The following is a 26,261-nucleotide window of genomic DNA, read 5'->3' on the forward strand; positions in this document are numbered from 1 at the left end:
AAGCTGGAAGCCGATTGGTTGCCATGCACAGCCCCCCTTTGTGACCAGGTTATTTTTTTTTGCGATACGGGACTGCGTTACTTTAACCGCTTACCGACCAGCCGCCGTCATTATACTGCGGCAGGTCGGCTCGTTCCCGCAAATCGCCGTAGCTGTACATCGGTCCCTTTAATAGCTATAACAGGCGTTGCGCCCGCTGCATGGAGTGGGAGCTGATGTGCGTGGCCCGGCGGCCGCGATCGCTTCACAGAGAGCCAGGACGGGGATCTGTCAATGTAAACAGATTCCCGTTCTGTCAGGGGAGTACAGAGTGATCGCCTGTTCCTAGTGATCAGGAACAGCGATCTCTCTCTCTCTCTACTCCCAGTCTGTCCCCTCCCCCCACAGTTAGAAACACCTTCCTAGGGAACACATTTAACCCCTTGATCGCCCCCTAGTGTTCACCCCTCCCCTGCCAGTGTCAATTACACAGTAATCAGTGCCTTTTTATAGCACTGATCGCTGTATAACTGTCACTGATCCCAAAAAAAGTGTCAAAAGTGTCCGATCTGTCCCACAATGGCGCAGTCCTGCTAAAAATCGCAGATCACCACCATGACTAGTAAAAAAAAAAAAAGAAAAGAATAATAAAAATCCCATAAATCTATCCCCTATTTTGTACACGCTATAATTTTTGCGCAAACCAATCAATATATGATTATTGCGATTTCTTTTAACCAAAAATATGTAGAAAACCTATTGGCCTAAAACTGATGAAAATTTTTTTTTTTTTTTTTTTTTTTTTTAGGGATATTTATTATAGCAAAAAAGTAAAAAATATTGTTTTTTTTTTCAACATTGTTGCTCGTTTATAGCGCAAAAAATTAAAAACCGCAGAGGTGATCAAATACAACCAAAAGAAAGCTCTATTTGTGGGAAAAGGACGATTTTGTTTGGGTGCAACATCGCACGACCGTGCAATTGTCAGTTAAAGCGACGCAGTGCTGTATCACAAAACATGGCCTGGTCATGAAGGGGGAAAATCTCCTGGGGCTGAAGTGGTTAACTGACAATTGCGCGGTTGTGCGACGCTGTACTCAAATAATATTTTTGTCCTTTTTTTTCCCCCCACAAATAGAGCTTTCTTTTGGTGGTATTTGATCACCTCTGCGTTTTTTTTTTTTTTTTGCATTATAAACAAAAAAAAGCAACAATTTTGAAAAAAACTATATTTTTTACTTTTTGCTATAAAACACATTCAATAAAAAAAAATGTAAAAAATATAATTTCTTCATCAATTCAGGCCAATATGTATTCTGCTACATATTTTTGGTAAAACAAATTCCCAATAAGTGTATATTGATTGGTTTGCACAAAAGTTATAGTATCTTCAAACTATGGGATATATTTATGGAATTTTAAATCATTTTTTTATAGTGGGGCTGCGACACTGCCGTGGACAAATCGGACACTAAGTGACACTTCTTTGGGGACTTCAAAAACTGTGTAGAGCAGCCTATCAACCGAAAAAGGTAGCGATGAAGGCTGGAAATAAATTATGCAAATATCAAACTCAATACCCCTCAGTCCTGATGTAAGCAGTGGGAGGAGTTATGCCAATATTAAATTGTCTTCATGGACGCATTGTATTCTGGAGAAGTGGGCGTTTCTAGGCAGGATGTATTTGCATGCAGATCAACCTAAGTAACGCCCACGTGTGATGCTGAGCCTCCATGATTGAAAGAACTGAAATCCAATGAATGAAAGGGGCGGGCCAGGGACAGTGAGACTGGGGAGGAAAGTGCTGATGATGGACGTCCTCCAACCAGGAAAAGAGGCGGGCTCTATCTGTGCTGCAGATTGTTAGAAGCGATTGCACACCTCTGAGAGCTGAAATGCTCAGATATCAGATATAATCAGGGATGTTATGGGGACCCAAATTTCACAAAACCCACCCGGCTTCCCCATTCTCAGTTGCATTTCGCTGCACTGCTGTCAATCACCCCGACTCACAGGGCAGAGCTGAGTGTTAGAAGGTAGATTTTTGGGTGTACCTTGTTGTACCAGGCCGTGACGATGAGCTTCTCTTCGTACTCCCGCAGCTTCGCCTGCCGACAATCGCCCTGAAATACAGAAATGGTTTATAGACAATGAAGTCTGACTCCGCCCATTTATTTATAAATAGAACCCCAGCCAGATAAAATAATAGAACTAATTGAGATGCAATATTTCCCGTAAATCCAAAGTTTTCCCTTGCAGTACTTCTTTTTGGCCACAAGATGTCCTCACAAGAGGTCTCGGGAGCTAAATGACACCTGAAGGACATTCTATGAATGAAGGGTGTCAGGGATCCACCCTGTAATCAGAGAGCGGGGGGGGGTTCCCGACATCAGTGGGTCAATAGTGCTTTCTGCATCTCCGAGGAGCGCCCTCCACTGGAGGTTGGGAGAAGAAGAAGAGCCTATGTGTCACATGACCGGCCAGAAGACGTCAGGAAAATATAAATGTACTAAGAAAAAAACAAAATCCAGTGTGGGGGGCTTCCAGAAGGAGAGAGGGGGAGCCCTGAGTTAGGCTTTAACTTTTTAAAGTAAAGCTCTGGGTAAAACATTGAGGTGTGTGGAAGAGTTAGAATCTCTGTTGGGTCTTTTTTTCTTGTGTCTCTGTTGAGGAGATTGACAGCGGTACAGGTGAAAGGACGCCCTCCCCAATATGGGACGCCTGCCAAAGGTGGGAGTTCTCCTCACATTAGGGAGATTGCCTTTCACCTACCCTATGGTCCTAATCACCTGACTTCAGTTCTTCTGAAATAGAGACCTCAATAAAGCCTTCCTGATGGGGCCCCGTTCCCACCTTTGGGCCCCACTGCAGCAGTATGACCCTTCCCACCTTTGGCCCCCACAGCAGCACTACAACCCTACCCACTTTCGGGCCCCACAGCAGAAGTACGACCCTTACCTCTTTTGGGCCCCACAGCAGCAGTATGACCCTTTCCACCTTTGAACCCCACAGCAGAAGTACGACTCTTCCCACCTTCAGGCCCCACAGCAGAAGTACGACCCTTCACTCCTTTGGGCCCCACAGCAGCAGTATGACCCTACCCACCTTCGGGCATCACAGCAGCACTACAACCCTTCCCACCTTTGAACCCCACAGCAAAAGTACGACTCTTCCCACCTTCGGGGCCCCACAGCAGCACTACAACCCTTCCCACCTTTGAACCCCACAGCAGAAGTACAACTCTTCATACCTTCGGGGCCCCACAGCAGCACTACGACCCTTCACTCTTTGGGCCCCACAGCAGCAATACAACCCTTCCCACCTTCAGGCCCCACAGCAGCAGTATGACCCTACCCACCTTCGGGTCCCACAGCAACAGTATGACCCTACCCACCTTCAGGCATCACAGCAGCACTATAACCCTTCCCACCTTTGAACCCCACAGCAGCACTACGACCCTTCCCACCTTCAGGCCCCACAGCAGCACTACGACCCTTTCCACCTTCAGGCCCCACAGCAGCACTACGACCCTTCCCACCTTCAGGTCCCACAGCAGCACTACGACCCTTCCCACCTTCAGGTCCCACAGCAGCACTACGACCCTTCCCACCTTCAGGTCCCACAGCAGCACTACAACCCTTCCCACCTTCAGGCCCCACAGCAACAGTATGATCCTACCCACCTTTGGGTCCCACAGCAACAGTACATCCCTTCCCACCTTCAGGCATCACAGCAGCACTACAACCCTTCCCACCTTCGGGCCCCAAAGCAGAAGTACGACCCTTCCCACCTTTGGACCAAACAGCAGCACTAGGACCCTACCCACTTTCGGCCCGAAAGCAGCACTACTACCCTTCCCACCCTCGGGAGCCACAGCAGCACTACAATGTATCCCACCTTTGGGCCCCACAACAGCACTACGACCCTTTATAACTTCAGGCCCCACAGCAGTGCAACCCTTTCCACAGGAGCAGTACAATATTGCCAGAAATAGAGAAGTGGGAAGCTGCAGTGATACTGTACATTGTGGTCTATGGAGTGTCAGACAGAGGCCAACCAACACTGTCCAAACTGACAGGACTTCAGATCGCATGCATCCTGTTCATTCTCTGTTTTCCTCCCTCAAGAGGTCATGTCAGTAAAACTGTCCTACCTTCTGTATAGTAAACATATAAACTCCCTGCATACTGCTGGCATTATGTACAACCACTGACTACCATCAATATAATAGCAGCAGGTTACACTATGCAGTAGATGCTTATCTGTGTGAAATCTGACAATGCATACTGCCTGCTAATCCCCTCTGTAGGGAGGGGTAATATTTTTTCCCCAAAAAATAAGATAAAACAATATATTGTTTCTGTCACTCCCCGTTAGAGCATTAGGCACCCTTCCCACCACCCGCACAATGAGTGTCCTACCTCCAGCATTTCGATCCTGCGATCCTTCTCAGTCAGCTGCTTCCTCAGTAACATGATCTCCGCAGAGGCCGGGTTCAGCTTGGGGTCTAATGTCTTTATTACCTGCAGAGAAATCATTGTAGTATTGTTATATATATATATATATATATATATATATATATATATATATATATATATATATATATTACAGGTACTTACATAGCGCCATCAATTTACACAGCACTTTACATATTTATTGCACATTCACATCAGTCCCTGCCCCCAAGGAGTTTTACAATCTAAGGTCCCTAACTCACATTCATACATACTAGGGACAATTTAGACAGGATCCAATCAACCTACCAGCATGTCTATGGAGTGTGGGAGGAAACCGGAGTACCCGGAGGAAACCCACACAGGCACAGGGAGAACATGCAAACTCCAGGCAGGTAGTGCTCTGGTTGGTATTTGAACCGACAACCCCAGTGCTGCTTAGCCACTGTGCTGCTCATACGTAGCCACTGTATTCATTAGACTTGAGTCTTAAAGTGGAAGTAAAGTTCACTTTTTAACTTGTACCTACAGGTAAGTGTGGGAGTGACATCATCGCGGCCCCGCCCATTCATACAGCCGGAGCCCACGAACCCGGAAGGAAGACCAGGTGAAGATGGAAGCGCTGGTTAGTGCCATACTTCAGGAACAATCCAACCTTCAGAGAGTTTCTGAGCCATCTTAACCACTTTCTGCCTGCACTATAGCCGAAAGACCGCTACAGTGCAGGCTTACTTTACTGGTAGGGCGTACATAGACGTCCTCCTGTGAACGTGCAGCCCGCACGCCTCTGCGGGGCATGTGGGCGGCACACTGTGTAATCGCTGAGTCAGCTGATCACAGATAGGGGGAAGGGCCAATGACAGCAGCCCTTTACCGCGTGATCAGCTGTGTCCAAATGACAGCTGATCAAGATGTAAAACACGCTGGTTATCAGCTTGTATTAAAGGGACATCTACACTGATAATCAGGGCACTGGTTATTAGTGCAGTCCCACCAGTACCCACCAGTGATGCCATACAGTGCCCACCAGTGATGCCAAGCAGTGCCTCCTCAGTGTCACCTATCAGTGCTGCCTACCAGTGCCCATCAGTTACACCCATCAGTGACACCTATCACTGACGCCTCATCAGTGCCACCTCATCAGTGCCACCTCATCAGTGCCACCTCATCAGTGCTGCCCATCAGTGACACCCATCAGTGACGCCTCATCAGTGCCGCCTCATCAGTGCCACCTCATCAGTGAAGGAGAAAAATCACCTGTTTGCAAAATGTTATAACAAAAATTGTTTGTTTTTTCAAAACTTGCGGACTTTTTTTCACTTGTTTAGCAAAAATAAATAAAAAGGAGGTGTCTAGAACTAAAAGACAAAAGACTAACACTGAATCGAAATTTGCTGCCAAAATGAACACTGCTTTTTTTCATTAATATTTTTAAACCTTTACCCTATATTCATGTTTCACATTGAAAAAAGCACAAAAAAAAAAAAAAAAAAAAAAAAAAATAACAATTTAATTTGTAAAATAACTTCTCAATGCTTTGTACCATTGCTGACAGCTAAAGTGTAAACAAAAATGTTGCCGTAGGTATCGGTAATTGGTATTGGCGAGTACTTAAAGGGGTTGTAAAGTTATTTATTTTTTTTTTTAAAATAACAAACATATCATACTTACCTTCACTGTGCAGCTCGTTCTGCACAGAGTGGCCCCGAACCTGGTCTTCTGGGGTCCCTCGGCGGCTGTTTCAGCTCCTCCCCGCAAGCATTTACCACCTTCATGCGAGCTCCCTCGCACGGTGGTGAGTGCTTGCGGGCGCGCTCCCGTGATACAGCCGGCGGCTATAGCCGCTCGCTGTATCACTCGGCCCCGCCCCCCGGCGCGCCGCGTCATCGGATGTGATTGATAGCAGCGCGAGCCAATGGCTGCGCTGCTTTCAATCCATCCACTGCAGCCAATCAGCGACCAGGCTGAGCTGCAATGAGGACGAGCAGTGAAGATTCGAGGCGTCAGGTAAGTAAAACGGGGGGGCTGGGGGCGGCGGTACTGTCAAAAGTTTTTTCACCTTAATGCATAGAATGCATTAAGGTGAAAAAATTTTTACCTTTACAACCCCTTTAAAAAAAAAAAAAAGACCCCAATATAACTTACTGGTAATTTTTGGATCTCTTTACACATTACATTAGCTTTCATTACATTTCTTAAAATTTGATTGAAGCAAAGAGTATTATGTCTTTATTTTATTGTCATCTTCTTTGATAACCTAATGTTATGGGTTGTAAATCTTTAAAATAAAAAAGTTCCTCAGAATCATGAGAGAATCGCGATCTTTATTCTAAGCAAAAAAAAAAATGCGATTCTCGTTTTATCCAGAATTGTGCAGCTCTACCCGATAGTGATCTCTAGCAGTCTCGTGTAACATGTCCCTGTTCTCCAACGGCCTCCCGCAGCTTTACTACAACTGTGCATATGGCCGGTCTTTGACCTTCTCCTTCAGTGTCTCTGACATTCTCCTGTCATATTACATATACTGAATATTATGCTCCGCCTCCTGAAGAGGTGAGGGGTCACAGTGGAGGCCTCCTATGTTTAGTAAGTTGAGTAAATAAATAAATAAATAAATAAAGTAAATAAATCACTTTTGTGAATGTCTCAAGCATATGCACAGCTGAATAATCCCGGTAGTGTGTGTAATATGTTTATTTCCTATGAATGTCAGCTCCATCTAGTGGCCACAATGGAGGATTTTCCTGAAATACCTCAATCAGTAAAATACAGCACTGCGGTCACTAGATGTAGCCGATGATCCTAGGAAATAAACATATTACACAAAAAAGGATTATTCAGCTGCGAATATCCTTGAGACATTCACAAAAGTGATTTTTAAAAATAAATAAATAGCCCCCCTATGTGAACACTGTGTAGCCTCCTACACGCAATTTTATACAATGAACTCACATTTCTGGCCTTCTCCAGATAGATCTTATAACGATCTTCCATTGCTTTCATGTCGTCGTCCTTCTTATGTAGAGCCGCTTCCAGTTCTTCCACCCGTTGGGCTTTAAGAACAAAAACAGAATTTATTTTAATGTTTTTTTGGGGAGAGGAGGGAGTAAGGAAAAAACAAATAAATAAATAAATAAATAAATAAAACACACAAAAAAAAAGTTTTTGTTATAAAATAAACAAATTAATGTAATTCTACATATTCTGCATTTTCCAGATCCCTATACTGACCTTGGATAGGAAGCACAATGCTTTTAACTAGGGAATGCACTGATACTGATATTGGTGCCGATACCAAGCATTTGCGTGAGTATCGGTACTTGTGCAAATGCTCCCGATACCAAAATCGATACTTTGTATGGTGCGGTTTGCATCAATACAAAATGAATTGGTGCAAATCGCATGCAATTTCCCCCACTGCTCGTGTGTGTGTGTATAGAAAGGGAAAAGCGCCATCTAGTGGGCAGTTTATTAACAGCGTTAGAAGAAACGGTATATATCTGACCAGATGCAAAATCTTCATAGGTGTCCCAGTCCTGCCGATGACATCAAATCACAGCCGCTGGAGGCGCTCACAGGGCTGAAGGAGATGTAGATGTGGTTGCACCCCCCCCCCCCAAGCTGAAATCACTTCCACCCTATACCCATGGGATTCCGGATCTTCTCCGCCAGCGCTGTGAGCGCCTCCAGCGGCCGTGATTTGCTATCATAGACGGGACTGGGACACCTATGAAATTTTGCACTTTGCCTGATCTGTCGCTTTTGCCTTTCTATACACACACACACACACGAGCGATGGGGGCAAATAGTATGCGATTTGGACAGGAATCGCACTGCATTCCTGTTCAAATTGAATGCGATTCTTTGCAGTGCGATTTGTGCCAATTTTTTTTTTTGTATTGATGCAAATCGCACCACAAAGTATCGGTACTCGCTTATTAAAAAAACAAAAACAACAAAAAAAAAAAAAACAGTATTGGTGCAACCCTACTTTTAACCTTTAGGCTGGGTTCACACTGATGCGAACACAGACATCGCATTGGGATTCGCACCGCATTGCAGATCCCATGCAATGTCTGTGCAATTCTAATTCAGCCATACAGTCTGTATTGGCTGAATTCACATAACAATCGGGCCAAAATGGTACAGGACCCTTTTTTTTGGTCCGCAGTGGAATGTGAACACCCATGCGATCCAATTCCTGCACCATTTCACAGTTCCCTCTGCGATCTGCGAACCAATCTGGGGGTGTCATTAACTTTACCTTGACACCCGCAGAGGTTCGCAGATGTCAATCTGTTCATATTATATATATCATAATAATATATGTTCATATTGCACCCAAAGCAACTATAAATCCAGCTACCTACACCCACCACCATGGTTCAGCTACACCCACCACCATGGTCACCTACATCCACCACCATGGTTCACCTACACCCACCACCATGGTTCAGCTACACCCACCACCATGGTCACCTACATCCACCACCATGGTTCACCTACACCCACCACCATGGTTCACCTACACCCACCACCATGGTTCACCTACACCCACCACCATGGTTCAGCTACACCCACCACCATGGTCACCTACATCCACCACCATGGTTCACCTACACCCACCACCATGGTTCACCTACACCCACCACCATGGTTCACCTACACCCACCACCGTGGTTCACCTACACCCACCACCATGGTTCACCTACACCCACCACCATGGTCACCTACACCCACCACCATGGTTCACCTACACCCACCACCATGGTTCACCTACACCCACCACCATGGTTCACCTACACCCACCACCATGGTTCACCTACACCCACCACCATGGTCACCTACACCCACCACCATGGTTCACCTACACCCACCACCATGGTTCACCTACACCCACCACCATGGTTCACCTACACCCACCACCATGGTTCACCTACACCCACCACCATGGTTCACCTACACCCACCACCATGGTTCACCTACACCCACCACCATGGTTCACCTACACCCACCACCATGGTTCACCTACACCCACCACCATGGTTCACCTACACCCACCACCATGGTCACCTACACCCACCACCATGGTTCACCTACACATCCTAATGAGCTCCCTGACATCCTAAACTCACCGTTCTGATCAGCTTTTGGCTGGAGATCTTCCAGAAGCTCTTTATTGGTCTCTATAGCATCGTGAACCTCCTTTAGTTCTTCCCTGCAAAGAATAAAAATATTACCATGGGGCAGACGCACGGTCCGGTGTTCCTGGTGACATGAGGGATATATAGAGAAGAAGGATAAGAGAGCCACAAATCAAGGACAAGACCAGGAAAAGCTTGTTGGAGGTCAGAAGGTGGAGCTGCCATAGATCAGGGACTCACCAATCCCTCGGAACGTGTTGGCTATACCTTCTGATTTATCATTGTGATTTGTAGTGCTCTCATCTTTCTATATATATTTTATGTACCAGCCTTTCTCAACCTTTTTACCCCAGAGGAACCCTTTAAATAATTTTCAGTTCTTAGGGGACCCCACGTAAGATTAGCCTTTCAGGAGTCATTGGGAAAATGCTTCTTACATTGGTAGTAAGAAGTGAGAAGAATGCCCTCCTTACATTGGGGGGTGGTAAGTGAGAAGAATGTCCCCCTTACATTGGGGGTGGTAAGTGAGAAGAATGCCCCCCCTTACATTGGTGATGGTGAGAAGAATGCCCCCCTTACATTGGGGGTGGTAAGTGAGAAGAATGCCCCCCCCCCCCTACATTGGTGGTGGTAAGTGAGAAGAATGCCCCCCTTACATTGGTGGTGGTAAGTGAGAAGAATGCCCCCCTTACATTGGGGGTGGCGAGAAGAATGCCCCCCCCTTACATTGGTGATGGTGAGAAGAATGCCCCCCTTACATTGGGGGTGGTAAGTGAGAAGAATGCCCTCCTTACATTGGTGATGGTGAGAAGAATGCCCTCCTTACATTGAAGAACGAGCCCTCAATAGTAAAAGGTGAAGCTCTTCTGAAAAATAATCCTGTTGTTGTAAATTGTGTCAAGTCAGCAATGTATTCAGGCTGTCAGAAGACCCCCCACCATCCAACTTTGTGCCAGAATTGTGGCTAGCAAGACTGGCTACATTAATGCATGTGCCCCAGTGGGTGCAATATGTGAGAGGAGCTCCCGAGACATCGGCACATACTTACATTCGAGCCTCTATCTTCTTCTTCAGAGTGTCAGACTAGAATACAAACAAAGAGATTTAGAAACAATTATAGAAATAAATGAATTACGTTTTTAAAAACATTAAAGCCCAACTCCAGGCACAATCATTTCACGAGGGACGGAGCTGTTTGGTTTTCACCTCATGGCCTTTCACCAATCACTCCCCGGGGCCATGGGGTGTGTGGATGGCAAAGTAGAGAGAGGGGTGTAGCTGTGGCACCAGCGCAGTAATCCCACGTGGAGCAGGCCACAGCAGGGGCCATACAGTAAAAGCTTGGGACAACTCTGTATGCCCCTTTGACAGAAGACCCGAATGTCAGCCAATCACTATTGAACCGGCCCATACCGCCTTGGATTTGGCCCGTGTGTATGGCCCTTTAGGACTCATTTACAACTGTGGTTGAGGTGGGGGGGGGGGGGCAGAAAAACCTGGCGGTTGAGCTGCGTTTTTACATGTTTCAGACCAGACAACAATATAAGTGTAAGTGAGGTTTAAATAATAAATGATAAAGCATCAATGAGATGTAAAGCAAAAATAAATACATAAACAGTGGAAAGTAAAGCAAAATAATGCAGGTGGGGCCCTGACAGCTAGGCTGTATGGAGCCCCAAGACTTCTAATGGTGTTTATGACACTCACCCCTGCTCCTTCTGCTTCTGTGTCTTGATTCTGTAATGTCTTCTGGAGATCCGCAATCTGCTGCTGTAACTCCTCCACACGGCCCAGGTTTAATCTGATAAATGGGAGACAAGCGTCATCATGGTAAAGGAGAACGCCGCTATGCACTATTCAATGCAAACTGGTCATGTAACAGAAACCAATTGCAGGAAAACCACAAACCCTGCATTATTCCAGGCTGTAGAAGTAGGAGGAGATAGCCCAGCCACCGCACACCTCGCCCAGCCCAAGTGGTTAGCAAATAAAAGCAGCCTCAGCTCGATTCATCCAGGTCACGTCCCGGGGGTAGAATGGGCGAAACATGTTGGGGAGGAATGGGCGAAACATGTTGGGGACGTGGCTTGAATGAATCGAGCTGAGGTTGCTTTTATCTGCTAACCTCTCGGGCCGGGGCGAGGTGTGCGGTGGCTGGGCTATTACTTCCTATTTCTTCTCCTACTTTCCCCAGCCTGCACCCTCACCAGTCAGTGGCATCCAGTTTATCGGACCTTGTTAGCCTGAGCAGGGAGGTCACTAAGCATTTATCCAGCATTATTCCACTTCCTTATGTTGTGTGCAGGGATACCTAATATGAGCGGCACAAAGTGTCCCCAATCTGCTCTTTATTCAGTCAAGACCAGCCAAAGTTTATAGCTGTGAACCTGAAAGTTGTCAGAGTTGAGCGCTTCGGGGGTTCATACTGTACAGAGACGATTGAGGAAGCCGGGTAAAATAGTAAATGCAAGCTCACAGCTGCCACAGAATGCACGAAGGTAAAAAAAACCTTGAGCCTTTACAACAGGGGTCTCAAACTGGTGGCCCTCCAGCTGTTACGAAACTACAAGTCCCATCATGCCTCTGGGAGTCATGCTTGTAACTGTCAACCTTGCAATGCCTCATGGGACTTGTAGTTTTGCAACAGCTGGAGAGCCGCCAGTTTGAGACCCCTGCTTTACAACCACTTTAAGATCCAGTAACATCAACACTGGGTCCCTGTACTTTTCTATGTAATGCAGGCAGATCATGGCTGGTGGAAAGGGGAAGGCAGGGTGTTGTATAGAGCTTCCTGAAAACAGCACCCTGCCTCTGTACTCCTCTCAAGAGCCCCCAGCCCTGATGCAAGCTGCAGATTGGCTCTAGGGAGGAGTATCTGACTTGCTGCAGTTTCTAATGCATGCTGTGCGAAGCTCCCAGAGAAAGCAATTTCATTGGAGGAGAGGAGCCTTGTGTAAGACTGATGCGAAGGCTTACGTTTGAAATGTAACTGCGCTGATCCAAAAGTGCTTATGCAATATTACCACTAAAACGCTGTGTGCACAAACCTCAAAACTAAAAAACTGTAAAGTGCATCGTATCAATATGTCAATCTATGGTGCAAATTATCAAGTGCAAAATATCAAAAACCCCAGGACATAGATATTTTACAATGATCCCCAAAGTCCACTTCCATTTGAAGTGGAAGCTTCCTGATGACGCATGTATGTATGCGAAACGCGTAGAGGCTTCTGGGTAATCGCTGACGTCACTTCCTGCCCTAACCCCGAACCAGATCGAGGCTTGGAAACGCACGCCGATCCCGGGAAACGGAGCTAAACCCAAAAACACACTGCTGGAAAGACTCAGTGCCGGTCTAAAAGGTACTTTAAATTGTGAGTGCACATTTTATACATTTTGGATGTTATCTTATTGGTTAAAATAAATTTTATAAAAGCAAGTTGCGCAATGATGGATGTTTACTTTCTTATGAGATACCAAGATTGGCATGGAGAAACGAGGAGTAACCCAGTTGGAGAAACGCCAGGAAAGTGGAGCGGTTATCCCAATATAAACCAAAAGGCAAAGCTTTTTCTAGGTTCTGGTGAGTGCCCATTTCAGAAGGTGGTGGTGGCACATGAAGTGGTGAAAAGCCTTTTTATAGAGCATGGATGGGAATTGATGCGCACTATGCACATGGAATTTAAATGTTAAATGGAAGTGGACTTTGGGGATCATTGTAAAATATCTATGTCCTGGGGTTTTTGATAATTTGCACCATAGATTGACATATTGACACGATGCACTTTACAGTTTATTTGTTTTGTGCACACGGTGCAGACACCGTTTTAGCGGTAATATTGCATAAGCACTTTTGGATCAGCGCAGTTACATTTCAAACGTATATCTCTTCCTAATCTACGGTATAGGACTTTTTAACTGCAGCAGATCAGATTCCAATTTTGTTATTATTTTTGATTATTATCATTTTTGCGCCGTGGCACACTTTTCCATTTTGATGGGAAGGCTTAGCTCTAATCTGAGATAAAAAAAATAAAAAAAAGCAAGAAAGACACCTACCAGTAGCTAATATTAGGAACAATAAATAAAAAGAATGTAATCAGGAAAAAAAAAACAAAAAAAAACAATTAATGTACCGTATATACTCGAGTATAAGTCGAGTTTTTCAGCACATTTTTTTGTGCTGAAAGTGCCCCCCTCGACTTATACTCGAGTCAAGCACTTTTCTGCAGCAAAAAATTTCATTTTCTGAACCGACTTTGGGGCCCCATATCTCAGGGCCACTTGGTGCTGGGAACCCCAAATTTGGTGTGCAAACCCAGTGGGTACCACAACATATCCAAAGCTGGGGTTCCTAGCACCAAGTGGCCCTGAGATACAGGGCCCCAAAATCGGTTCGGAAAATGTCATTCTCTGCTGCAGAAAAGTGCTTGACATTTTCTGAACCGACTTTGGGGCCCCGTATCTCAGGGCCACTTGGTGCTAGGAACCCCAACTTTGGTGTGCAAACCCAGTGGACCTGGTAACATAATATATCCATTTTCTGAAAAGATTTTTGGTGCCCTGTATCTCGGGCCACTTGGTGCTAGAAATCCCAGCTTTGGATATTTTATGGTGCTAGTTCCACTGGGTTTGCACACCAAATTTGGGGTTCCTAGCTCTAAGTGGCCCCGAGATATGGGGCCCCAAAATCGGTCAACTGTGTCCATCTGCAGCAATGTCATTTCGGGACACTTTGGTTTCAGAGACCCCAAATTTTGGCTGCAGCTAGGGGGCATCTAGGAACACTTAACTACCAAGTTTGAAGTTCGGGGGGATCTATGGCTGCAAATGGGCACAGTGAGGCTGCAAATGGGCATTGTTGACCCTCTTTTCCACTTACAGTAGCTGCGCATTTCTCACCCTCGTCTTATACTCGGGTCAATAAATTTTTCCCATTTTTTTGTGGTAAATTAGGGCCTCGACTTATACTCGAATATATACGGTATTTGTAGCCAGAATGTGAATTGTGATGTATACCACTGTCTCCCAAAAGATGGCGCTGTGTAATGTGCTCTCACCTGTTCTCCGTCTCCATCTCGCTCATCTTCCTCTGCTTCTCCTCCAGCTGTGTCTGCAGATCAGTGATTCGCTCGTTCTCCGATCCCTCCTGCTGCACGCGGAGCATTTTATTTTCATGCTGGAGTCTGATGAACATCTCCCTGAAAAATATATATTGGCTTTTAAAATTTACAAATGCAGCAATTTAGAATTTGGACGAAAGGTTTAGTACTGGGAAACACTTTCTGAAAGATAAAAAGTGCATTTTATATACAACTATATAGATCAGACCAAAATGAGGGACAAATGAGGAGGAAAGAGGGACAGAGGGACATTGCTCCAAATCAGGGACAGTCCCTCGAAATCAGGAACAGTTGGGAGCCATGGGTATGATCCCGGCTTCGATGACAAAATAATCCTTCAGCCTGCAAGAACACTGCCACCTTCAGGCTGCAATGACATCTACACTGCCATCTATTTAAAGCGGGGTTCCACCCAAATTTTGAACAATATCTGTATGTATTCTCTTCCTTGCCTAGATGCTGACATGCCGTTTAAAAAAATTTAAATCGCCGTAATTACCTTTTATTTTTCTATTCTTCTTTGCACTTCCTGGTTCTCTTCCCGTGGGAGTAGGCGTGTTTCTAGCCTCTCCCAGACTCCGCACAGAATCCTGGGAGCTAGTCTCAGGCTTCCCAGGATGCCACTGAGCATGTGCGGGAACGAGCGGTGAATGCTGGGAGCACAGCATTCATCACATCCAGGAAATAAATGCTTGTGGGCTTCAAATGCCCACAATGAAGATGGAAACCGCCTGCAGTGAATAATATAAGTTATTCTTTCCGACGAAATCTGACACAGGCGGACATATTACACACAATATGTGAGTATGTAATGCTGAGAAGAAAAGTTTGTGAATGAACTCAAAAAAAAAAAAAAACAATAGATAGGTGGACCCCCCCCGCTTTAAGAGTGTAATTGTCATATGCAATTGTAATATTTTTTCTTTATAAAATATGTAAAAAATACAAATATAATACATTTGAAAAACAGGAATTTCCTTAATATATCTAATTATTATTCAATACTAATTAATACAAATATAAAAACGTGGTAAAAACTGTGATTCCCTTAAACTGTTTGTTAACCCACAGTGCTTGTGCTGTGTAATCTGCGCCCCCCCCCCCTCTAAACTGTAAAAAAAAAAAACCTCCCTGAACCTGCCACTTCCTGTATCCCCTCTATACTGACCACGAAAATCAGGGCTGCTGAGCCCTGACCACCTTGGTCTGAGAACGCCCCTCCGTCATACGCTGCTGTCCCTTCAGCTCTCCTCTCTCCCCCTCACCCCCTCCTTCCTGCCTGTCAGCTCTTTCTCTGTGTCTGTCTCAACAGTAAAGTTAGCCCGATTTTTCTTATATTGTGAAAGATAATGTCATGCCGAGTAAATTTATACCCATGTCACACTTCAAAACTGCGCCCGCTCGTGGAATGGAGACAAACGTTTACCCTTAAAAATCTCCATAGGTGACGTTTAAAAAAAATCTACAGGTTGCATGTTTTAAGTTACAGAGGAGGTCCAGGAATAGAATTATTGCTCTTGCTTAACCGATGGCGGCCATACCTCACATGTGTGGTTTGAACACCGTTTTCATATGCGGGCGCTAATCACCTATGCGTTCGCGTCTGTGCGCGGGCTCGGTGGGACGGGGCACGTTTTAAAATTTTATTTTTAATTTTCTTAGTTATTTTACCTTCTATTTTTTATTTTTACACTGTTCTTTAAAAAAAAAAAAAATGTGTCACTTTTATTCCTATTGCATGAAATTTAAACATCCCTTGTAATAGAAAAAAAAGCATGACAGGACCTCTTAAATATGAGATCTGGGGTCAAAAAGACCTCAGATCTCATATTTACACTAAAATGCAATAAAAAATAAATTAAAAAATAAAAAAAATACATAAATGAAAAAAAAAATTAAAAAATGTCATTTGAAAAAATGGAAAAAAAAAAAAAAAAAAAAAATGTCCCTTTAAGATCTATGGGCGGAGGTGACGTTTTGACGTCGCTTCCACCCTGCAATGATATGGAGACGGGTGGGAGCCATCTTCCCCTCACTCCTCTCCATGTCTAGGCAGGAGAAGGACCCGATCGCCTCTGCTGCTGCCGACAGCTCCGGTAAGCGGCGGAGGGCACCAGAGCGTGGCAGGGGGCCCTCTCCCGCCACCGATAAAAGTGATCTCGTTGCGAATCGGCCGCAGAGACCACTTTTATCTGAAAGCGGACCTCCCACTAAAGAAGAGGATACCGGGGTTATGGCAACTAGCTGCTGCCATAACAGCGATATTCCTCTTCAAAGTACCGACGTAAAACTGTGGCGGGCGTTCCGTAAGTGGCTAGAGAGGTTTTTTTTTTTTTCTTGGGAGGGTGCATGTGATCAGCACAGGACCAATCAGCACTGTCCAAACAGAAGGTCAGGAGTCATGAAGTCTCATAGGACAATCAGAAAACTCCTCCTACAAGCTTTAACCAGTACTTGGCTGGACACTGATAGAAGTCACAAGACTGCTATATACTGCTGATGAGAAAAGCAGTTTTTATTTACTAAAATAATTTCAGTTCCATGTTCTGTGTACTGTGGGAGACCAGATATAGTGAATGCAGAGTCCTGGGTTTAGTAACACTTTAATATAATTATTATTCAATAATGAATACAATAATAAAACATGGTAAAAACTGTGATTTCCTCAATATAACAAATTATTAATGAATTAATAATACAAAAGTAATACATTTTAAAACTGGGATTTTCTAAATATAACTAATAATTTATATAAAAATAATATATAGTAAAAACTGGAATTTTCTTCATTATGAATTATAGTTATATTAAGAAAATTCCAGTTTTTACTATGTATTATTTTTGTATTCATTATGAATAATTAGTTATATTAATACAAAAATAATACATAGTAAAAATTGGAATTTTATTAATATAACTAATTAATTCATAATGAATACAAAAATAATACATGGTAAAAACAGGGATTTTTAAAAATAGAATTATTTTGAACTGGTGGGGTGAGCACAGCTCCTGAGCATTTATTATTCCACCAATGATCATCTACTCACCGATACTCCACCGGAAGGAGCTCTGCAGCAAGATTGTCGATATTTTTTATTCCAGAATCTCCTGAAATTTGAGCAAACACCCAGTAGAAATAAATAATACAGGATGTACAGTAAAAAAAGATAAATGTAAAGTAGTGAATTGTTGGGTTTATACAATACAAAAGAGCAAAGAATATTGTGCATTAACATGAATATGGTTTATCCCCTCCCCTCCAACTGCCACTTTTGCTGTACAGCTTGGTTAGTTAAAGGATAACTGAACAAAAATGCAATATATTCCAGGTTTCAGTCCTTAGATGTTGGTGGCTGCATTAGTTTTCTTTGTTTTTTTTTATCAAGCACATACAGAAAACGCATGTTGATCTTGCCAGAAGTGGATGCACAGGCAGCAACTACACAGACGCATTTTAAAATCTGATATGAGGGCAGAAGCGGGTACACAGATCCGAATGCACAGTTGTCTGTATTCGGATTGATGCACCCGCTCATACCCACATATCAAACGTAGACATGCGATTGTGTCCATGCGGCTGCTGCATGTGCATCCACTTCTATGGGATTCCTGCACGCACCTCCAAGGTGCATGCATTCGCATCTGCATGGAGGACAGGACTAATCACCCATCCGAATGGACCCTAAACCTAAAAGAAAAGCATTTTTGCTGAAGTTAGGCTTTAAAGCTGACTTCCAGGAATTCAGCTATTTTGTTAAAACTGCAGGCATACCATCAATGAAGTCCAACGAGGTGCCTGCAGCCTCAGAGACTAATCTCTAATATTCACATCTGACAAAAGCTCTGACGCTGCTCACTGTGGGCCTCAGTTCCTTCAAGAGTAGAGTCGCTGGAACTGCTATGCCCGCCCCTCCTTCTGCCCATTCACAGAAGCCTTTGTATTATGTGTCTAACTCATTCACAAAATACAAAGGCCTCTGTGAATGGGAAGCAGAGGGGAGGGGGTAGGCATAGCTGCTGTGTGTGCTTCTCTCCTCTCTTACAGTCTTGGGTGTCCATGTATCCTCCAGGAGTGCAATAAGCTTGTCACATATAAGTAACGCCCCTTTCACATGGGCTGGATCTGGTTTTACTCAGCAGGAGATCTGTCCGCTGAACCCCTGCTGAGCTGAGCAGAGCGGCAAAAAAACAGGTCTGTGTCCGCTCCGCTTATGCATAGAGGACATGGACACAACCTGCTCTGCTCTATGGGCAGTCGGATGTAAACGGGCTGGCTGTCCATTTATACTCGACTGCCCTCCGATCCGGCAAGACGAGGGTGGAATCCACCTTTTGTTTGTTTCTGTCGGATCAGAGGTAGCCAGGTGTAAACTGGCACAAGAGGAGGAGAGGAGAATGGAGGGTTGGATTAGGTCTGCTGAAGAAAGGACCCCTCGTGCGAAAGGTTTCTAATAGAGATAAGTCCGAAAGGTGACATGCACCTCATTGGACTTAACTCATAGTGTAGAAGAGCAGCAAAAAGAAGTGTGAGCCCAGCAGAATTATAGATATATTCTCATTGTGGCACCATCCCATATATGTCTAACTCCAAAATATATTTCCCTGTAGAGCAGAGAACCATCCCAACTAGATAGGTAACCCTCAATCTAACAAGGGAAAGGGTCTTTGTGCATGCCAACCTCACTGTTCTAAAAACATCAATTTATCATTTCAGATTAAAAATGCAATCTGTTTAAAACCACATTATGGATGAAAGGTGGAAAAGGTCAAACACTTAAAGATGATATAAGCGTTTAAATCAACGTGTTTCGCTTCATTTGCTTCTTCAGGATACACGCTTGAAGATGGCAACTAGAAGAAAAAAAAAAAAAAAAAAGAAGAACAACCCATACTAGAATATAAAACCGAAAAAAAAAAATTACAAAAGTGATACATAAATATGACAATATAATTACTTATTCATATTTATGTATCACTTTCTTATTTGTTTGTTTGTTTTTTTTTGTATACTGTTATGGGTTTTTCTTTTTTTTCTAGCTGCCATCTTCAAGCATGATTGCTGAAGAAGCAAATGTAGCGAAACGTGTTGGGAAGGGGTTAACATCGGGGCAAAGGGTTAAGTGTACTCCTAGTGAGTGCTTTCTAACTGTGTGGGGGAGGTGCTTTGATTAGGGGAAGACAGAGATCCGTGTTCCTGCTTAGCAGAAACACAAGATCTCCATCTTCCTCTCTGACAGAACGGCGTTCTGCCTTGTTTACATGGAATGATCAGCGAGTCCCAGCGGACATTGCATCCGCCAGACCCGCCAATTGGCTACCGCTGTGTCCAATCACAGCGGAAGCGGATTGCCGGCGGCGCCTGAGATCCTGAGCACGAAATCACATAAAGGTACGTGATTTCACGCAGGAGGTCCGCCCTGCCAAAGTATATCGGCATGGGGCGGTCCTTAAGAGGTTAACTCATAGTGTGCCTGCACTTTTTTGCAAAATGGCTAAATTCTTGGAATCCAGCTTTACTTCATCTAGTACTAAGAGTGAGCACAGCGCCCTCTAGATGTCTCCAATGTGGCGGGCGGACTCACCAGACTGACTTAGGTGGTCTTGCTGCACCAAGGAACATCTCAACTCCTCATTGGTTTCCTTCAGAGCGTCACGCTGGACAATCAGCCTCTGCACAAAGCAAAAGAGAGAGTTAAATCACTGCATTCAAATAATAAATATATAGACGGTCAGGTAACAGGTTATTGTCCTCCAATACAGCAAATCAACAGCTCACTTCTTGTAACTAGAAGGAAAATATAGTGTTCTTTCCTCATGGAAGCCCTACAGAAGCTCCTAGTTATGAATAGGCACCATCTGTAGGCAACAGTATCTTCAATTCCAATGTTCCTCAATGAACAGTGGAGCAAATGTACATAAACCCTTTTTTTTCACACATTTGGTTTAGTGCATACAAAAGATACGCTGCGCTAAGGTAAAAACATCAATCTGGAGATTATTAATGCATAAGAGGTATACTGAAAATACCGCATAAGCGGCTTATCCAGCCACAGCAAGGCACAAAGGATATACTGTATATAAAAACCAGTGATTTTAAAGTGCAATGTTTAAATAATATACTAAATGTATACCATTAGAATGAAAGTAGCGATTACTGAACTACTGCCTGTATATATAATGGATGAAAAAAATCATTTATATAGCCTGAAATTTATCATGTAAACAAATATATCACAGTGATAAGTGCAAAATACAATGTGCCAAGTGCCACACAATGAGTGTGAATATCAAATCCAAGATGTGGCACGTGATTATTAAAGTCCAATTTATGAAAGAAATGCACATAAAAGTCCATAAAAACAGTTCATAAAAAATCCAACGTGCGTGCATTAATCTTAGTGCTTAGTGCTCAGATTTCCATGCTCAAGTGCCATCCAGTGACCCCCCAGGGACAGCCGCTCACCTCAGAACGTGCGCCTCAGCTGTGAGACTGAGTCTAAACACGCTTATGAGCCATCCCATGGCTCAGTGATGGAATCCAGATACACAGTATTCAGCAGCAACTCCAAAGTTCCCCCTGATGAAGACACGTGACCCTGTGTCGAACACGCGTAGGGGAGGGGCCAGGATGGAGCACGGAGCCTTTCACTCCACTGAGATGAGATGCACAGCTTATCCCTCCTGACAGGCAAACTTTGAGGCATACTTTGTAGACTTATCAGATTGGTGCACTCACGCACCTTGCAAATGTGAGTACCCTAATGTGGGGAGCTTTTATTCTAATAAATATTTAAAAACGATATCACACTATCCAGTTTTTCTTTTCTTTTATTCCTAACTGTGGAGTTGCTGCTGAATACTGTGTATCTGGATTCCATCACTGAGCCGTGGGATGGCTCATAAGAGTGTTTAGACTCAGTCTCACAGCTGAGTCGCACGCTCTGAGGTGAGCGGCTGTCCCCGGGGGGGGGGGTCACTGGATGGCACTTGAGCATGGAATTCTGAGCACTAAGCACTAAGATTAATGCATGCACGTTGGATTTTTTATGAACTGTTTTTATGGACTTTATGTGCATTTCTTTCATAAATTGGACTTTAATAATCACGTACCACATCTTGGATTTGATAATCACACTCATTGTGTGGCACTTGGTTGTATTTTGCACTTATCACTGTGATATATTTGTTTACATGATAAAATTTCAGGCTATATAAATGATTTTTTTCATCCATTATATATACAGGCAGTAGTTCAGTAATCGCTACTTTCATTCTAATGGTATACATTTAGTATATTATTTACACATTGCACTTTAAAATCACTGGTTTTTATATACAGTATATCCTTTGTGCCTTGCTGTGGCTGGATAAGCCGCTTATGCTGTATTTTCAGTATACCTCATATGCATTAATAATCTCCAGATTGATGTTTTCACCTTAGCGCAGCGTATCTTTTCTATATATTGTATTGTACAGCATATGAAACGTGTTCTGCGCAGGCAGCTAGGTGATTTCTACATTTGAGGCAATATACCATTGTGGCTTGCAAAATCCCCTTTTATTTATCTAATTTGGTTTAGTGCGCTGTGCATTGGTCTCTATTGTACAATGCAGTGGGGTGCCATTCACCATATAATGTCCACGTAAGGCAGTAATAGACCCATAGTGCAGCACAGGAGGTGGGAGAGGGCATACCAGGTGGGTTTGAGTTATTAGCAAGACAGAAGAAGAAAAAATAGTCACTATGAAGTGTAACCTCTCAGGACCAAATTATGGCTTTGGTTACAGTGTGCTATTATACTACGCTGTTTGGTGTTACCTCTTTCTCCTTCACCAGTGCGTCCTGCTTCTCGCGCAGTTTGGTCAGTTCGAATGCCAAGGTGTCCGCTCTCTTAGATTCCATGGAAAGTTTGGTGTGGAGATCCTGGACCTGTGCAGAGACATGGAATGTCAGAACGGTTGAGGAGCTCTGGGACGATTTGACACACTTACAGTATTTAGACTCTAAAGCAAGGTTTCTCAACCAGGGTTCCTCCAGGGGATGCTAGGGGTTCCTTGAGCAATGACAATTTCTGCCTCTCAAATAAGTTCCCACTGACACCATTGATCTTTTTAGCTATCTATAAGGGGGAATTCCTCCCAATGACCACAAGTGTAAGGAGCATTCTTCCCAATGACCATCACACTAATGTATCATGAGTTGAAGATATAGTCATTTTTAGCAGGGGTTGCCCAAGACCGGAAAGTTATTTCAAGGGTTCCTTTGTGTTGAAAAGGTTGAGAAAGATTGCTCTAAAGGGAACCTGTCTATGGATACATATAGGAAATAGAACTTCCAACATGGCTTTTAAAAGTGCAAGCTCCAAATCCAGCGAATTGGCAGCTTAAGACCTTGGCAATATCCATGAGCTCCTAGAATGTTTTCATTTTAGAAAATACATATGAAATTCTGTACAGATGGTACTATATGCCAGCTCGCTTTGTTCCATCTTACCTATCAACCTGCTTCCGTGGTTGCTCCCAACCGGGGATGATGGCACACATATGGTGGTCCTGAGGTGTGCAGACTTTGGGTTCAGGTTTTTGTGCTTCTCAGCACATTCTTTCATTCAGATATCAAAAGAAACCCGTATGAAGATCTTCTTTGTAAATCTATTGAGGGGTTGCTCCGACCGGACCGGCAACTAACGTTGCATCTCTTTGCAGCAGCAACTAAACTTACCATAGCGAGGGGCCTGGAAAACCCCAATTCTCAGTTTTTAGGCGAATTACTGATATTATGGCCAACGAAAAATTAATAGCCATTTTACTTGACACTCATGAAGTGTCATGCAGCCTTGGATTTCCCATGCTCAGCCATCGTTCTTCGATAACCACCTCATGTCAATCTGATGACCCTAATCCACTGTTCCCTGAGACCTCTATCTTTTTATGCTACCTTTTCCTGGATCTTTCTTTTGTACAGAATACTTTATTACAGAATACTTTGTATGTTTTCAGCTCTTTTGCTTTTCTTTTAGCTCTTTATTTCCTTTTAAATAAGTGTGTAAACCAATTAGGCCCTTAGAACACGGCCTGGTTATGACAATAACGAGTTTACAGTTTTGGGGTTTTTTTTTTTGCTTTTTATGTGTTCCCACCGAGGAAATGAATTTTCTTTGGCCTGGTATTTTTAGGCAAACCTTAGGCAATGTTTCCTGTGACATTGCGAAGTTACTGATTCACTTATTCTCTTTGTTGTACGAAACTACGACAAATGTTATGTTTGCAATTCCCATACGTGCCTCACATGCTGAATGTTTTGTAATTGTCATCTTACCGGCTCTGCTCTGTATGTTCTAAAGGCAATAAAGCCTTTTGTAAAAGAAAAGTGCGGGCTCCACTTCATCCTCTCTATGCACGAATCTATCCATTGGTTATGGGGGGGGGGTGGCTGGAGAGAGGGGGTGGCGCCCGTGTGCCCTTACGAACAAACGAAGAAGAAGAAGCGTTCTTATGGACGCAGCGCCACTGATACCGAGTTAAATTTCCCACACTGCAAAGCACCTCGGCGGTGGCAATGCGAACAGACCGTGTTTTTTTGTAGAGACACAAAGCAGTTGATATGAACTAAAATCCCAACATGTGTGGACAGCCTTTGTGTCTCAGGTCACCATTCAGAGATTCTCCTACCTGCCGCTTGTAGGTCTCCAGCTGATTACGAGCAGCGTTGGCCTTCTTCAGATCCTCCTCCAGGCTCACCGTATTGTGCATGTACATTAAATTTGTGTCCTCCAGGGATTTCACTTGTTTACGTAAATCGTTGAGATCTTCTAGTTTCTTGCGGTACGTTTCTACAGCGGATTCCAGCTTGGTGGCCTTATCTGCCGTCGCTCTAAAAAAAAACAAAACAAAACAAAAAACTATTATTATTCATTACTTTAGCTGAAATACTGTATATACTCGAGTATAAGTCGAGTTTTTCAGCACATTTTTTTGTGCTGAAAGTGCCCCCCTCAACTTATACTCAAGTCAAGCACTTTTCTGCAGCAAAAAAAAAGACATTTCCCGAACTGAATTTGGGGCCCCGTATCTCGGGGCCACTTAGTGCTAGGAACCCCAAATTTGGTGTGCAAACCCAGTGGAACTAGCAAAATATCCAAAGCTGGGGTTCTTAACACCAAGTGGCCCCGAGATACGGGGCCCCAAATTCGGTTAAGAAAATGTCATTCTATGCTGCAGAAGTGCTTGACATTTTCTGAACCGATTTTGGGGCCCTGTATCTCGGGGCCACTTAGTGCTAGGAACCCCAAATTTGGTGTGCAAACCCAGTCGATTTAGCACTACAATATATCCAAAGCTGGGGATCCTAGAACCAAGTGGCCCCAAGATACGGGGCCCCAAATTCGGTTCGGAAAATGTCATTCTCTGCTGCAGAAGTGCTTGACATTTTCTCAACCAAATTTGGGGCCCCGTATGTCGGGCCACTTGGTGCTAGGAGCCCCAGCTTTGGATATGTTGTAGTGCTAGTTCCACTGGGTTTGCACACCAAATGTGGGGTTCCTAGCACAAAGTGGCCCAGAGATATGGGGCCCCAAAGTCGGTCAACTGTGTCCATCTGCAGCAATGTCATTTCGGGACCCTTTGGGTCCAGAGACCCCAAATTTTGGCTGCAGTTAGGGGGCATCTAGGAACCCTTAACTACCGAGTTTGAAGTTCGGGGGAACTATGGCTGCAAATGGGCACAGTGAGGCTGCAAAGGGCATTGTTGACCCTCTTTTCCACTTACAGTAGCTGCGTATTTCCCATCCTAGGCTTATACTCGAGTCAATAAGTTTTCCCAGTTTTTTGTGGTAAAATAAGGTGCCTCGGCTTATATTCGGGTCGACTTATACTCGAGTATATACGGTATATGTACACCATAATACCTTCCCTTGCCTAACCCCCCCCCCAATTAACAGGAAGTCAAAAATTTGCAATCAAAAAATTGTGTTATTAAGAAAAATCCCTTCTGGAGACTCAGCGACGTCTTTCCTGGGTCGTTCTGCTGGTCTTTACTTTGTGTTTTTTATGATAGAGTTTGGTGGGAGGGGCTGGCAGGCTCCTGTATTTATCACAGCACCTCAAGTGTTATATGAAAGAACACATCCCTGGCATCCTGTTAGAAGTCCATCCTTGCTAGCCACTTGGTGCTGCAGACTTTAGCTGCGATATCTGAAGGTCGGTTGCTTGATTACACTCTAAAAGCGTATAATCAAGCAACTGAAAAGCAGATTGCACAGCAAAAATCTGCAGCACCCAGTGGGCAACAGGGATGCAAATCTAAAGGGATGCCGGGGATGTGTTCTTTCATATAATGCTCAGGAAGAACATTGCAGTGACTGAAGCCAGCCCTATAGATTACACTCACATATGGCGAAGAGCAAAAATGGTTTAAGGCAGAGAAAGCTAATAGCTGTGAGAAACCGCACAGGTCAGGAGGAGAGGGTGATTATTGATGATTGGCGTCATTCAGACAGAAAATGAGGACAAGCTCAAGATAGCTGCTGCCACTCTGCTATAAGGGAGTTGGCACTCTG

The 26,261-nt window shown here is 44.1% G+C and overlaps 1 protein-coding gene across 1 annotated transcript in view; it reads right to left on the minus strand.

Moving 5' to 3' along the window:
- Nucleotides 1–26,261, minus strand: part of HOOK1 (hook microtubule tethering protein 1) — a 116,786-nt gene that overhangs the window by 1,961 nt on the left and 88,564 nt on the right. Inside the window, exons 11-21 of the mRNA XM_073593855.1 lie at nucleotides 24,376–24,577; nucleotides 22,523–22,633; nucleotides 20,286–20,373; nucleotides 17,751–17,811; nucleotides 14,638–14,778; nucleotides 11,285–11,378; nucleotides 10,626–10,660; nucleotides 9,569–9,651; nucleotides 7,386–7,486; nucleotides 4,401–4,502; nucleotides 2,034–2,102 (exon numbers count right to left, since the gene is read on the minus strand). Of these exons, the coding sequence (XP_073449956.1) occupies nucleotides 2,034–2,102; nucleotides 4,401–4,502; nucleotides 7,386–7,486; nucleotides 9,569–9,651; nucleotides 10,626–10,660; nucleotides 11,285–11,378; nucleotides 14,638–14,778; nucleotides 17,751–17,811; nucleotides 20,286–20,373; nucleotides 22,523–22,633; nucleotides 24,376–24,577 (1,087 nt within the window). The remainder of the gene's footprint in view (nucleotides 1–2,033; nucleotides 2,103–4,400; nucleotides 4,503–7,385; nucleotides 7,487–9,568; nucleotides 9,652–10,625; nucleotides 10,661–11,284; nucleotides 11,379–14,637; nucleotides 14,779–17,750; nucleotides 17,812–20,285; nucleotides 20,374–22,522; nucleotides 22,634–24,375; nucleotides 24,578–26,261) is intronic.

Source organism: Aquarana catesbeiana, linkage group LG07 (assembly GCF_042186555.1).
Source record: "Aquarana catesbeiana isolate 2022-GZ linkage group LG07, ASM4218655v1, whole genome shotgun sequence".
In the NCBI taxonomy this organism is placed as follows: Eukaryota; Metazoa; Chordata; class Amphibia; order Anura; family Ranidae; genus Aquarana; species Aquarana catesbeiana.